Source organism: Photinus pyralis, unplaced genomic scaffold (genome assembly GCF_008802855.1).
Source record: "Photinus pyralis isolate 1611_PpyrPB1 unplaced genomic scaffold, Ppyr1.3 Ppyr1.4_LG1, whole genome shotgun sequence".
NCBI lineage: Eukaryota > Metazoa > Arthropoda > Insecta > Coleoptera > Lampyridae > Photinus > Photinus pyralis.
In genome coordinates this window covers 14,712,209-14,726,758 of record NW_022170249.1, presented here as the reverse complement: position 1 = coordinate 14,726,758, position 14,550 = coordinate 14,712,209, and the positions used below count along the sequence as shown (strand labels likewise).

The following is a 14,550-nucleotide window of genomic DNA, read 5'->3' as shown; positions in this document are numbered from 1 at the left end:
TGAGTACGTTTACACGGACACCTAACGCCGGTTTTATAACTACGGATTTTACTAATCCGGTTTTATGATACGTGTTTACACAGAACAGGAGTTATAACGTACGTTCTGTGGTTGGGTGTAATAACATTCAACTGAAGTCCGAACAGTAACGTCCATAGCTACCAACATAAATAAGAACAGCCAACTTCACGTCTATTATTTAATTAGGAGAAGTGAGGTTAATTAATTTGTTTTCTGTTGTAACTTCGTTTTTGATCTTGTGCCGCGAAATGAATGAAGTAATAATTGCCAGTGTTTTTCCCACTCTATGGCAGTTGTATACTTCCATTAACGAACAGTTATGCAACTTTTTCATTAACAACATTGTAAAATGTCGAAAACGCTTTACCCAAATGTTGTTACTGTATCTAATTGGAACAACACCAAGCGAAACATTAAACTTAGGACCGGTTTTGCAATGTAATCGCAAAACCATGTGGATGAAGAAGAGAAGTAGTGAGTGGTGGGAGAGAATCCTTTTAAAACACTTCAGTGACTGTGATTGGAACGAAAATTTTCGAATGTCCAAAAGCAGTTTTTTATGGTTGTGCGACCAGTTAAGAAATCGTTTGCTGCCCTGTGAAAACTATGTGAAAACTAGAGAGCCCGTGTCAGTAGAAAAGCAGGTTGCAATAACATTGTATTTTTTGGGAAGCTGTGCGGAGTATCGGGTTGTGGCAAATGCTTTTGGAGTCCACAAATCAACTGTGTGGAAATGTGTACATAGAGTTGTAAACACTATTAATAGTGTGTTGATGGATTCTTGTGTAAATATGCCTAACAGTGTTGAATGTGATGACATATCTTTTCAATATGAGAAGACAACACATATTCCAAATTTAATTGGAGCGATAGATGGGACTCACATCCCTATTTTGCCACCCGCCGATGGTTATCGAGATTTTGTTAATAGAAAGGGGTGGCCGTCGATGATCCTGCAAGCAGTGGTTGATCATTCATACAGGTTCTTATACTGCCACTAGTAATAATTGATTGTTAACTATGTGTGTTCATTATAGATTTCGGAATATCAATTGCAAATCGCCTGGTTCGTCGCATGACGCAGCAGTTTTTCAACAGTCTGTTTTATTTAAACAGCAAGAACAACTTATTCCAAAGGTACCTATTTATGTTGTGCATGAGTTATTATTACCAATTTGTTTCAGAAATGTATTGATATAAATGGAGTAAATGTTCCTTTCATGATCATGGGGGACCCAGCCTACCCACTGCTACCTTGGCTCTTAAAGGGGTACACAAAATCTGCACGACTCACCCCCGAAGAAGAGTCATTTAATGTTTATTTAAATGCGGGAAGAGTGTCCGTGGAGATTGCGTTTGGGAGATTAAAAGCACGCTGGAGGTGTCTTTTAAAACGCCTTGATATTCACTACTCATTTGTACCCCAGATTGTATCTGCATGCTGCATTTTACATAATATAGTTGAAAGCAGAAAAGAGGCTTATGTGGTGCAGTGGGAAAAAGCAGTTATGGAAGCAGAAGTGATATTTCCACAACCACGGATAAATACAAGCAGAGAACGTGAGCATTTTAGCGGTCACACCATTAGAGACACTATTAAAAATTATCTCGCGTCCAATTTTCCGTTAAGAAAGACTTGGTATAAGTAGACAATGTATTGTAAATTGTTACAAAGTATTTTATAAAAATTTACTGTAGAAAAAATAAAGTCCTTATTCCACATTAATACATTGTACACACAAACATCCCTTGACATGTTCCCTCGGCCGGCTAGGTTCAGAACGAGAAGTAGATGGTCTATTCAATTCATGAACATGGAAAACATTATTTAAACAACTAATTATGGCATTCGTTGTTTGCTGCATGATCTCTTTATGTTGTTCCATAAAGTTATTCATCATTTCCTTTTCATATTCCCTTTGCTGTAGAAATAGTTGTGAAACACTCTCGATTTGCCGTTCCTGCACTTCAAGAGAATTTTGCTTTGAAATTCTAGCATAATTTTCTATGTTTTGTTGGTACGATCGTCGTCCTCCTTTCTCAGAGTAACGTCTTCTTTTTGGCACTGGTTCATCAGACTCCTGGGTCGCATTGTACTCCTCAGCAGCGTGATCGGGGGTATTCTCTTGTAAATCATCTTGTTCTTGAGTTAATGTTGTGTCGACATCTGTATTTTCATAATCGTCCTCTGCGTATTGGTCCGATTCTGAATTTGATTCCTTGGACGAACATTGTGCAGAATCGACACCTTGCAGTTGTGAAACTGGCCTATCGCCTAGGAGAACGTTCATTTCTTCATAGAAGGGAAAGTCCGATCGACAGTTTTGTGCACCACTTGTACTCAATTGCCGTTTACACTTATTGTATTGAACTAAAAGATATAAAATTAAATCTCTTATTGAATTAAAGTTAGGTAGACTTACATCGTAATGTTTTAAAACGGGTTTGCATTTGTTTGGCATTCTTCAAATATCCTCTCTCATGCATCGGTTCTTCTAGATGTTGAAAGATGTCGACTGCTCGAAATCTCTTTCCATCCAACGATTTCAACACTTGCTTTTCGCGGATTAGTCTCAAAAGGAACCGTGTTTCCTCTACTTCCCACGTATCACGTTTTGCAGCACTACACATTTTAATTAAAAAATAAAAATCTACGTATTCTAAAATATCTATAAACTACAAACTACACCACTATAAACAACAAAATTTAATTAGAAAACTACTTTATGAAAGAGGTAAAACGCTCTGGACACCCATCAGAGAAGAAATGAGTAACGCAGCAAATAACACACAAAAAGGGAAAGTAACTTGATCCAAACCTATTCAAACAATAGATAATTAGCGGGATTTCTTACTTGTTTATCAGTTTGTGCAAATGCAGGAATTTGCATCTTTTAGGTTAAGGCAGCTGCCGCCATTTATTTTAACTTCTAGGGAAATTTAATTGGCTTGGTTGTACTTACATCCGCTTATGCTGTTTACACGCGTTCCTAAAACCGATGTTATAACGTCACGCCCGATTATAAAGAGGTGTAGCGTTAAGAAACCGGATTTATAACATCGGTTGTACCACATTGTTTACACGCGATTTAACGTCGGTTTTAGAAACATCCGTAGTTATAAAACCGGTGTTAGGTGTCCGTGTAAACGTACTCTGCTTGCTATGGTTAAGCCCTTAACCGGGTAAAGGGAAATAGCAGGTCCGGAGCCAGGGGTGGCCAGGCGGAGTTCAGCCCCACCTACAACATGGTCTTGCCCCTTCTGAAAACTATTAGTTAATTGTTAAATGCTTCCTTTACATTAGTACCTACTATGCGATCAAAAATGAGTTGCTGTCGAGTCGCCTTTGAAATTTTTGTTTACATGGAAAATCGTATTTAACTTGAACTTCCAAAGGCGACTCGACAGCAACTCATTTTTGATCGCCCGTTACAAGTCAGCAAAGGCACTATTACTCTTGAGCTCTAGATTCGAACACCCACCTAGAGCGAGAGAGTACAAACCGCGGCTGCTCAAGAGTGCTAAACAGAATCTTTTCCACAATCATATTCATTATTTAAGTAATAGTTATTTACCCAATATCGTCCTGAAACCCTCATTTTCATGCCTACTTTCTGTCAGGAAATTTGAGTTTCCATGACAGAGGCAGAGCAGACTACGCACCTGCCGGTTGTCACTTTACTGGCCGCACCTGTCACTTTAGCGGCCGCATTTGTGACATTTCTAATGTCTATAATGACTCCTGTCATCAGACAGATTGACATTAATCAAAAGTTTTATATACTAATTAAAATGTTATATTAAAATACGATTTCGGGTAAAATTTAATACAAAACTCGTCAATAAAATGACATTACATGACTCGGAAATCAAAGTACTCGTACTTCAATAATTCCTCGCCGGTAATGTGTCATTTTCAATCCTGCGAGGAATTATTGAAGTACGAGTACTTTAATTTCCGAGTCATGTACCTAATGTCATTTTACTGACAAGTTTTGTATCAAATTTTCTCCGAAATCGTATCTATTAAGATATTTTATACTCGTATTAACGAGTATAAAATATTCAATTTTTATGTAAGTTCTTTTGATTAATGTTAAACTGCGCGCAGTGATGACAGGAGTCATTATAGACATAGTAATTGACAGGTGCGGCCGGAAAAATGACAAGTGCGGCCGGTAAAGTGTCAGATGCACCCGATAAAGTGACAGGCGGCAGAAAAAGTCGTCTGGTCTGCCTGCCTCTGTCATGGAAAATAACATTTCCTGACAGAAAGTAGGCATGGAAATGAAGGTTTCAGGATGATTTTGGGTAAAATAAATTTGACGTTTGCGAAACGTCTAATACCTACTATGATTATCTTACATTCATTTTCATAGCAACCGCAGACACAGTAACCAATAAACAAACTTTGCAGGCTTTGCTCACTAATGATTAAACGCCCGTCTTGCTCACGATAAATAGAGAGCTGCAGTTTGACATCTATCTCATCTCTGCAGCAGTCCAAGAACGTGCCTTTACAATAAAACACTGATGAAAGGACCGACAGAACGCGGCCAATTGCAAAATTTGATCGAAATACGCTAAAAACCCGAAGTTTATACATTCACCCTTTTTTACACTCCTCGCGGGCTTTCTGTGGACGTATTTTCAACTACTACTACCTACTAAACTGCACTCGCGGAAAACTGGAACAGTTTAAAGTAGGTTGAGGTGCTTGTTGCTTCCGTTGGTTCATTGGTAATATCTTTATTTATTTAAATGACAATTCAACTCATGTATAAAAAATCGCATAAGCCGCAGTGCAATTGTCACTTTGACAGCGGCAAAAGTTACCTGCAACTTTTCCAGCGACAAATGCACTAGTGGTTTTTTCACTTATTCATTTTCACACCAATTATCGCATTATCCTTTCCCATATGACTAGTTTGACGTCTGTCAATAATTGACTAGTTTGGTGAATTTCTTGTTCGTTAAATTGTCCTGCCGAATTACACTCGTACTCGAGGTTTGCATTTAAACCGAGTACATTTGGGTTGCTGCAATTCAAATCTGTTTCCTTTTAGCAATTGAACTCGAAAAACTGTCAACCTAAAAATGCTCCACCTTCGGTGTCGCATTTTTATTAGTTGACAGTTTTTCTCGTCTAATTGCTAGGCAACAAATTTTCATTACCTTAACAACCCAAATTTACTCGGTAAAATACAAACCTCTTGTGCAATTATAAGTGAATAAACAATGGTAATATAGTTTATTCTTTTGTTTGAAATTGTTATTTTGCTTTTTTTTCTTGTTCTGATGCAGCCCCTTGCCTCCTGAAATCTTGTGAACAAGCATGCTCCTTGCTCAAAGGTCTTCATAAGAAACCCTAACATATATGGTGGAGCACAGTGCACGATACGCAATGATAATAACCTTGCACGATAGGAGCAAACTGTTCAATAACTCAAACAGGCGCGTTTATGATACAACACAGTCTAATGCAGTCCCCCGTCGATTAACTCTGCAAGAAAGATGATTGCTTTTCACTAGAAAGTCCTTGAGAACACATTGTTTTCCAACGTCCGCCAGCTTTTGGAGTTACTACTGAAATGGTGAAATCGGAGCCTTCTGACAATTTCACCAGGCGATGTACCGGATGTGGCGTCCAACCTCAACGCTCAAATAACCCATGTTTTAGCTGTGGACCAAAACTCCATGGGTATGATTATGCTCTAAGGAAGGGTTCATACCGGAGGTCATACATGTGAACAAGTTCTTGAAATCTAAAGGGAGGCGATAAATAAGGCCCCCAATCACGCGATATCGCCCGCTGTATGTACATACCTACCTCCGTAGCAATATCAAAGAATTTACTCTTTGACAATAGTTTTTATTTTATTTTTGATATATCACCTGAATAACTTTGCAACTCAAAAAGAACTAGTGGCTAGGGGCATAAAGGACGGCTGCTGTCAATGTTGAAGTAATGATTGGATGTACAGTACAGTAATCAAGTTCTCTACTGTATTTCAAGCCAAATTGATAAGAATAATACGAGCTGCTAGAAAAATTGTTATTGACTGCACTTAAGTCACTGCAAAATTACTTGTGGGCTGGTGTTGCACAGTGCCCCTCAAAGCTGTACCCACAAATCTGTGGCTGTACTTATTGTATTCAAACGCATTAGAAAATACCACACTAACAAAAAGGTTATAGAAGATCACACTCTGCGTACAATCTGTGGCATAAAACAATGGGAGTTCGTCTTAGATTATAAACTTAGGCTAAGAGCAAACTGACAATCCGCTCTTCATAGCTATTTTTGAAAATGTCGCATGGGTCCAGGGTATCGACATTATAATAAATGGCGCGCATATACTGTAGGCGAGAGAGAAGTGAAAATTAAAAGGGCAAGCTGTCTCATACAGCTACGCATGTGATTGGTTCTTCCAATTTAAGTTGAAGAGACTTTCATTAGCCTGCCACTGCATCACCGAAAATTGGTATTGTTATTGAAAAAGTATTGCAAAAGAGAAGTTTAGAAATAGCCTAAAGTCTGCGAAGTGTATTTGACATAAATTCTAACAGCAGACTGTATCCCCCATACAGTATCGCCCTGTAAAAGCAGTCTTACAATTTCAAATCAAGTATTGGGGCACCTAGACGTTTTAGTTATAAATGCGGTGGTTTTGAAAATTGCAACTAGTTATAACAACGAATCTGTACAGGAAAAATAAAACTTCCAGAATTACATAATAAATTTATTAAACAATGTTCTACCAGAAAGTAGAATGAACCTAACACAAATAACAAAAAAAAGTGTTATACGAAAATAGAAGTTTATGAAAATATATAATCAATACTTAAAAGTTAGAACAAATAAACAATTTATTTTTAAACAGATTAAATAGAAATATTTAGTTTTACTTTATATATTATTAAACATGAACTTTTTTTTGCTGTTTGCAAAAGTTTTTTTGCAACTTTTACAAACGTTACAATACATAGAGATTGAATATTTTTTTCCAATTTTCACTACATTCTACATAGAAAATAAAACAAAAATGAATATTGGTGTACATCAATTTTTTAAAATTTATCAAAGAGAAACATGTGCAAGTACCCAAAAATTGATCTACATTTAATTAAGCATTTTTTTAAAAACTAGAAATAAATGCTTCTTTTGTGTCAAGCAAATAATTACCTTCACCAACGTCTTTTAATCTTTAAATCAAGTGTAGACAAATTAGACTTATAATGAGGTAAAAAGGGAGGTAATCTATAGCTTACAAAAGTAACTCAATTTATTACTTCCAGATATTGTGTAAAATCTATTAAAATACTGTTTCGTGATGCTCAAAAGCCAAAATAAGAGAATGTCGGACTATACAGTGTCCATGTTGCCGATGTTAGTGAGTCGAATTGTACACACTACATTTTAACAATGTGACACCAAACATTGCCTTATTTAAGATAATGAACAGTAAATAGTTGACATTAAACAAATTTTAAGGTTAACAACTATTTTAAACATCGTTATCATTTTATGCAAATACAAGAAAAAACACTTAAAACGATTTATGATTATGATATAGACGATAAAATTTGTAAATCGGTAGAAGAAGTTCTGCTCTTTGCATTCGTAGTTTATAGTAAAAAGATTGTTGAAACATGTTCTGATTTTGGACTTATTGCTTTACTTTTAAGTATAAGGCGAACATGTTTGAAAATTAATCCATCACCAAAAAAAAATGCTGATCATTATTGTTATTGTCTTTCAATCGATCGTAATCAGCATAAAACAATCACTTGTGGCTTACGGAGGGTGCCAATAAAAAATTCCAATTTTTTATCGATACACGCCGTTTCGTTTAAACCACCTTTCCTTACTGAATTTTACTTATAATCGACAAGCTCAATTCTTCTGATGTATTTAGAGAAGATGTGAGCGTTGTTGTTTCAGTTGCTTTTATAGGGAACCCCTTTAGTTAGGGTAATAGCCAGACTTACATTGTAACATTTAAGCGTTGTTTAACATATGTACGCTGTTACGAATGTGTCCGTGTGTACATCACAGATATAATCATGATACTCATGATGGAAACAGAACCTTAATACTCTTATTTGCAAAACTATGCACATTGCAATGGAAGCTCTCTATCTACTCACACAAGGTATCGACATTCTTTTTTGTTTTTTTGCAATGTGCACTCGCAATATATTATATTTTTCTACATACTCACACACACGTTTTATCACGTTATCTATTTATATTTGGATTTTAATTCGATATTTAATCATTCAACATGCTGGACTAGGGTTTTGGTTACAATAGCAGGCTAAGTTTCTAAAATCACTCTTTTCAGGTACATGGTCTTATCTGTTCTTATTTACATTGTCATATTTTTTGTCGATAAGCTAGAAAAAATCTCGTATTTAAAAATCTCCAATGCTTGTTAAACCAGTTGTGCTACTTTTGCCTACAAAAAAACTTTCCAACTATACAAATTAACATTCGAAAGCATGCGCTTTCAATGCACGTTTGTAAGTACTTCGGCTGCTCTGGTGCTTATTGCCCAAATTTGTTAACAATGAGTGTAATAAGGATAAAATCGAAACGTTTAGACAGTAAAGAGGAATGTTGTGTCACCGCTTTTATGGTTAAGTAATTCGTTGAACTATTGCCATAATCAGATTTGGGCAATAATCGACCTAACCAGCGCCATCTAGAAGTAGTACATTTTATTAAATTTCTAATATATGCTTTCATGATAACCATTTAAATTTCGCAAAAGAAACACAACCAAACATTTACATTATATTATATATAGACTCTAAGTATTTAACAATATAATATTAAATTTCAAAAAATTTACATGAATTCGAAATAATTATGTAAATTTGGTCAGATTTTTTACTGTTGACATTAACATCATTAGTGTCAGGAATGGTACAAACAGAAAAAATTCATTCTTAAAACCTTACAGTTTTTGGTCAATGGTGCAAATAGGAACTCTATAAAAAGATGTATAATACTTATTCGTCGATGTTCTCGATTACGTCTCATATCAGATTAACAATGTAATCTGTGCAAAAGAATAAAAATGCATATTTATTTTTGACGGTTTATACAATTTGAGTGAAGCATAAATAATTATGCATTTTTCGAAAATAAAAACTAAATGTAACAAAATGACAAAATCAATATACATATTATACAGTTGTTAATAAAAATGGAACGTATCACAACTTATGTACATAATATATAAATAAAAAGCTCCACACAAAACTGTAAAGCATTTTTATAACTCGCTAATGTTTGTTATTGATTGTTAAAACATTTTTATCACCCGATTTTCCCAACTATGCATATCGCATATCGTTCATTAACATTATTCACACAGGTACTTTTGGTCATTTTACCGACGTGGTAGTTGTCGGCAAACGTTGGTGAAGCGAGTTTTATCACAGATGTTTTTCAGTTCTAATTATTACTAAGTAGAAAATAAACAAATTGTGGTCATTCAAATGTAACAAAAAGCTCAACAATTTTGGTTGTAATATAATTTTGTCAGAAATTAAGAGAACTTTAAAACACGATGTCTTTTAAAGCTTTTTGTCAGATTTCTGATGTTCAAAAAACCACCAATGTTTATTTCTTTATATCACAATGCTCTTCTAAAATTTATTCAAGATATAAAAATGTGTACGTCTCATAGATATTATTTTTGATTAAATTGATCTCGCTAAATTTTTAAAAATAAAATAATACTCGGACCTTAACAAGCTAAGATAAAAAAAATACATATTAAAACGATATTTGAAATAAGTTTCAAAATATAAAATAACAAAAACATGGTTTCTGTTGTTAGAAGTTATACTGCGCTGATAAAGGGCGATCATAAATTACATGTAGTGGTAACTAATTTGTCGTAATGGAAAAAAAGTTGTACCTTTTTGGGTAGGTGATGGTTAAGATGTCGTACTACTTAGCTTATGCAAGGTCTGCCAAGACCTTTGGCAGGACATACTCGTCCGAATCTCCTTCGTCTGAGCTTCTAATCACAGGATGAAGTTCAGATAGCTTCAAAGGCGTCCACGGTTTACCGATTATTTTGGCGATTTCCTAAAATAAGTTACATTTTTGGAAACACTGGAACTCTTGTGGCCGTTGAAGTAACAAAAAAGAAAATTGATGTTAGTAAAAGTAATTTAAAAATTAGTTGATTAATTAAGGTTTGTCTTAGCCACTTGCGCGAGTGTGAAGATTATAAAACTGGTTTGTTAATTAAATCTTTTTCTACTACAATCGATTAAAGGGGACTGTGTAATAAACTTATAAATTATTGATTTAGATTCAAAGTTTTCAAAAAATAACATTAAACTAATGAAAAATAGAAGACAAAACAAACACGCACTTCCTACTTATTACAGTGCATGCACAATCTGTTGTCCATTGACTTCAAGGGATATTTAAAGTCGACCAATCGATGCTGCAACATACAGGGTGTTCATTAAAAAATTTAATACCGCCGTTATACCTCCTACTTTAGACACTGTACATAAAATTTTTTAATGTAAAAAATTCCAAGTGAAAATATTAATCAATGTGTCTGAGGTATTCTCCAGAACATAAAAACCGGAATTGCAAATTAATAAACTATTTAAGAAAGTTTCTGCTACCCCACACCACAATTTCTTATCCTCTTCTCCTCTCGCAAGTGTGCTACTATATACAAAAAATAAATACTTACATCTATGGGAGCTGGACTGAGATACATGTGAGAGTAGAGAGCATCTTCTGCTGCTACTTCAAGAACTTTTAATTTATCACCTCTTAGTCTGGCAATTGCAACAAGATCTTCTACATAATATTTATACCCTAAAAACATAGAATATTGTGTAAGTGGGTTATACATTTAATATTGTTTAAATTTTCTAATGATCTTGTTGGACTCTTTAAAGGTTCATGAAAAATTACTTGCCTAGAAGTACAATTTCTTCCAAATGAGGACATCGCCATGCTGCCATTACAAGAGGATTTGGTTCATCACCATTAGTATCACTATGCCTTACTAAACACCAAGATGAACTCTGAGAATCTTGATTATGAGAATCGACCCACACAATACTCCGTAAAGTTGCAGGATACCACATGGACAAAACATTTAAAACATCCAAATTAATCTGCAAATAGATTTTGAGAAATTCTGCAGTGAATCAACAATTATATCTTACATGTTCACAAAAAAATACTTTAAGGTGGCTCAAAGGCATGTTACGTTTTAAAATACAATCTTGCATGTAAATAGCTGGTTCATCATATGCGTGAATAAATGATATACGAAGTTGGCAGTCAGCATGACGAGATTTAAATCTTATCCACGCCTCCTCCGTTGTTCCTTTGTGATCATCTGAGACTCCGTGAACGTGTACAATCAACCGTTGTAAATTAACAGCGTTCTCCAAATTGTCTAGTAGATCATCATCCAATATATCATAGTCTATACTTAGCATCTATCAACATTCGATTTATTTCTATTTGTTTTTATAAAAATCACACAATTTGCTTACCTCTAGATTAATGAATGGTAAAAATAACTCGGCTCTAACATCACAAATCGGGTAATAATTGGAATCATATTTAACCGATGCCAATCCTAAAAGCAAAACCTTCTCAGGCTGGGCGCTGCCTAAAACTTCTAAAAACTGCGGAATATGTTGAGATAAATCTTCCGATCCTCCAATACTGAATCTTTGTAATGGCTTGCGACAGCATGTTTGTATAAGTCTTGTTAAACTTGTTTTATCCAAATAACTACAAAAACAATTGATTGAAACCAAAACATTTATCTAATCCGTTTGTCTAACTAGGCTTTGCATTTGTATGCACTTGAAAACACTAAAATATGCATGCATTTATTTTCTTTAATATTTAAAATTATGTCTAAATTCGAAAAATGTATTATCTGCTCTTTTTATGCTTGTTTTCATAAACTATTTTTTTTTAATCGTGTAATATAAAATGAAAAAAGTGGATGTAATGTTATATGTGTAACAATAACCGTCTACCAAAAACTACAGTGATTCAATTTAGAACAGTCGTGACAACCGGGTATCTCGTTTTTGATTGGTCGTTGGTTCCGGTCGCCATATTGGGCCTAAAATGCTATACTTTGGTATATAGGAGCTTACACTTTTCTTTGTTTTTGCGAAATTCTGTGAATCAAGGTACTGCTTAAGGTAAAATGTATATTGGACATTCAGTTTTATATAGACATGGTTTGCTGTATTTAGTCAATAGAAATTAATTACGAAAAGATGATTATGCTAGTCAATTGTAATCATAAATTGCCAGAATCACTTTAAATTTTAACATTTATTGCTTAAGCACAACAAATATTGCTTTTTTGTACTCCGTGGACTAAATCAATTTGTTTTGTCTTCCATTTAAGGGACTAAAATGTCACTTTTTCTTCCGAACACGACGCCTGACAAAGTGATAGGAAATGTTAAACACAATTTAGTTATTAATGGTTACCTTTATACAGACATTTTGGTTCTTGTACCATATTTTATACTTATTATACCGTTTTCCTTATGTCTTTTTGAATTCAAAAGGCAGTAGTTACCTTGTTCTCCACAGTTGTAAACGATCATTTCTGCACCGTAGTTTTGAATGAGAATCTTTAAATGAAACTGATATTTATTATTATACAGCCACAATTTGACATGACAAGGTATATTGATCTTACAATCAAATAATTTTTTAGCCCCAATATGGCGGATTGTGAAAAGTTGTCGCCACTCTCCTAATATGTACAGTCACTGGACCAAAAACCATTTCACTTTACGTTTGATGTACAGGCCGATAAGAAATTTGCAGATGCTGGATTAGACCAATTCGTAATTACCAAAGGTCTCGAGGAGAATGGAGAGTTGAAAATTAGCTTAAATTCCGCTAACAAAACATAACCTGACTAAAATAGTAGTATACAGAGAGCTACATTTTCTTGAAATGGCTACAATACCTTTCAGAACTTTTTTGGAGCACCCTGTATGAATTTGGGCATGAACACCCTGTACATTATTACTTATTTTGATTATCGCTTAATTTTAAGCATTTTTATTAACCACATGTTATACCTAAATTCATTAGTTTCCTAGATATCATGATATTTTGATCAGTTACAAAAAAAACAAATTTCAAGAAACAATTAAACAAAAACGTATAACAAATCATGGCGGTTTGTCCGTCCGTCGGTCTAGACCCACTTCTGCTATTGACTCGAAAATATTTCACAAACCACAATTAATCCGAGCTGTATAATTTCGGTACAAAATCAATTGTTTGTTTGGTTTTCAACTGGCTCTAGGTAATCCTTTGTAATACTTACACTTTAAAAATTTTATGTTCAATATGACAGTAGGTGGGCTGTAGCAGTAACGACTTTAAGTTATCATTTGTACTTAACGACTGTAATAGTGCGATGAACTTCACAACACAATCTGGACAAAGAGAATTAAATTTAACTGTTGCATTTTGAACTAATCTTGCAACAATGGAACTTTGGTAGTAATTGGGTGCTATGTTACCATCTGTTACAAATGTAGCCTCCTGCCAAAAGCTGAAATATAACAATTTAGTAACCTTAAAGAGGGAAAGGGAAAACACTTACACTGGATGGTATAGATTCTGTCGCCAGAAACGGCACGCGCTCGACGCACTAATCCTATCCTTGTGGCCGAGCATGGAATAGATTTTAAATAAAACAAGACTGGGTAAGTAGCTCCAGTTGTGTACATATTCATTTATAACTTCAGCATCTGCGGTCTTCGATTTCTTCGCTACGGGCCAATCAGAGAGGAAGCCACAGTTATCATTTCCCATATCTAGGAACAAAAACTTTTGTGAGCCCATTCTTTATCCCTTATTAACCACACTGACCTTGTCAACGTTACAGAAATTTACAGACAAGCAAATTATTTACAAAGTATTACTACAACGCTTCGATTGATTAGCTTTCTCAATATAAATAAATAATAAATGACATTTCGTAATTACAAAAACATTCCAAACGAAACTCAAGGTCGTACTTGTCAAAGCAAAAGATACGCAATAGAGAAAAGAGAAACAAATTTTCTCCTACAATTTGAAAATGACAGTTTAAATACGTTTAATAAGTAAATAGGGAGGTTCCTTACCTTTCTTACATTTAAAACAAGTATGTAACATTAATTAAAATGATAAAGAAATGTTAAAACAGACTAACAAACAACTTTCAAGTTTCAACCTCTAACAGATGTCAGATGGTTGAAATTTGGCAACGTTGACTATTTTCTTTATTGGCGCAGACGCGCTACAAACCCTATTATTGTAAATATTTTTGATAATATTGATTATATTTGACCCTTCTATTAATAAACTATTGTCCGTAGGTTACGTATTTGCCTAATTTGTATCTATCTCTTATTTTAATCGGTTGTTATATTATTGTACATTTGGACAGCCCAGTTTCAAAATTGAATTTAGATAAAGTTAAAAGT

At 34.5% G+C, this 14,550-nt stretch overlaps 3 protein-coding genes across 5 annotated transcripts; 1 reads left to right on the top strand and 2 right to left on the bottom strand.

The window, feature by feature from the left end:
• The first annotated feature begins 522 nt into the window (after window positions 1-522).
• Window positions 523-1,743, top strand: LOC116158885 (protein ALP1-like). The gene is made up of 3 exons (XM_031471746.1): window positions 523-1,003; window positions 1,059-1,158; window positions 1,206-1,743. Exons 1-3 carry the CDS (start codon window positions 561-563, stop codon window positions 1,668-1,670), a joined length of 1,008 nt encoding a protein of 335 aa, XP_031327606.1. The 5' UTR covers window positions 523-560; the 3' UTR covers window positions 1,671-1,743.
• Window positions 1,662-3,170, bottom strand: LOC116158887. Of its 2 annotated transcripts, XM_031471748.1 has the most exons (3): window positions 2,877-3,170; window positions 2,445-2,644; window positions 1,662-2,392 (listed from the first exon to the last, which is right to left on the bottom strand). In XM_031471748.1, exons 2-3 carry the CDS (start codon window positions 2,506-2,508, stop codon window positions 1,734-1,736), a joined length of 723 nt encoding a protein of 240 aa, XP_031327608.1. In that variant the 5' UTR covers window positions 2,509-2,644; window positions 2,877-3,170; the 3' UTR covers window positions 1,662-1,733. The 2 variants fall into 2 exon arrangements, with proteins under 2 accessions (XP_031327608.1, XP_031327607.1); XM_031471747.1 differs by having other exon boundaries at window positions 2,445-3,170.
• A 4,151-nt stretch (window positions 3,171-7,321) lies between these two features.
• Window positions 7,322-14,336, bottom strand: LOC116173954 (F-box only protein 39). Of its 2 annotated transcripts, none has more exons than XM_031491698.1 (8): window positions 14,209-14,336; window positions 13,683-13,896; window positions 13,401-13,631; window positions 11,578-11,821; window positions 11,242-11,520; window positions 10,989-11,190; window positions 10,758-10,885; window positions 7,322-10,129 (listed from the first exon to the last, which is right to left on the bottom strand). In XM_031491698.1, the coding sequence occupies exons 1-8, from the start codon at window positions 14,237-14,239 to the stop codon at window positions 9,998-10,000; spliced, it is 1,461 nt and encodes a 486-aa protein (XP_031347558.1). In that variant the 5' UTR covers window positions 14,240-14,336; the 3' UTR covers window positions 7,322-9,997. The 2 variants fall into 2 exon arrangements, with proteins under 2 accessions (XP_031347558.1, XP_031347566.1); XM_031491706.1 differs by lacking the exon at window positions 14,209-14,336 and adding an exon at window positions 13,952-14,098.
• Window positions 14,337-14,550: the final 214 nt, after the last annotated feature.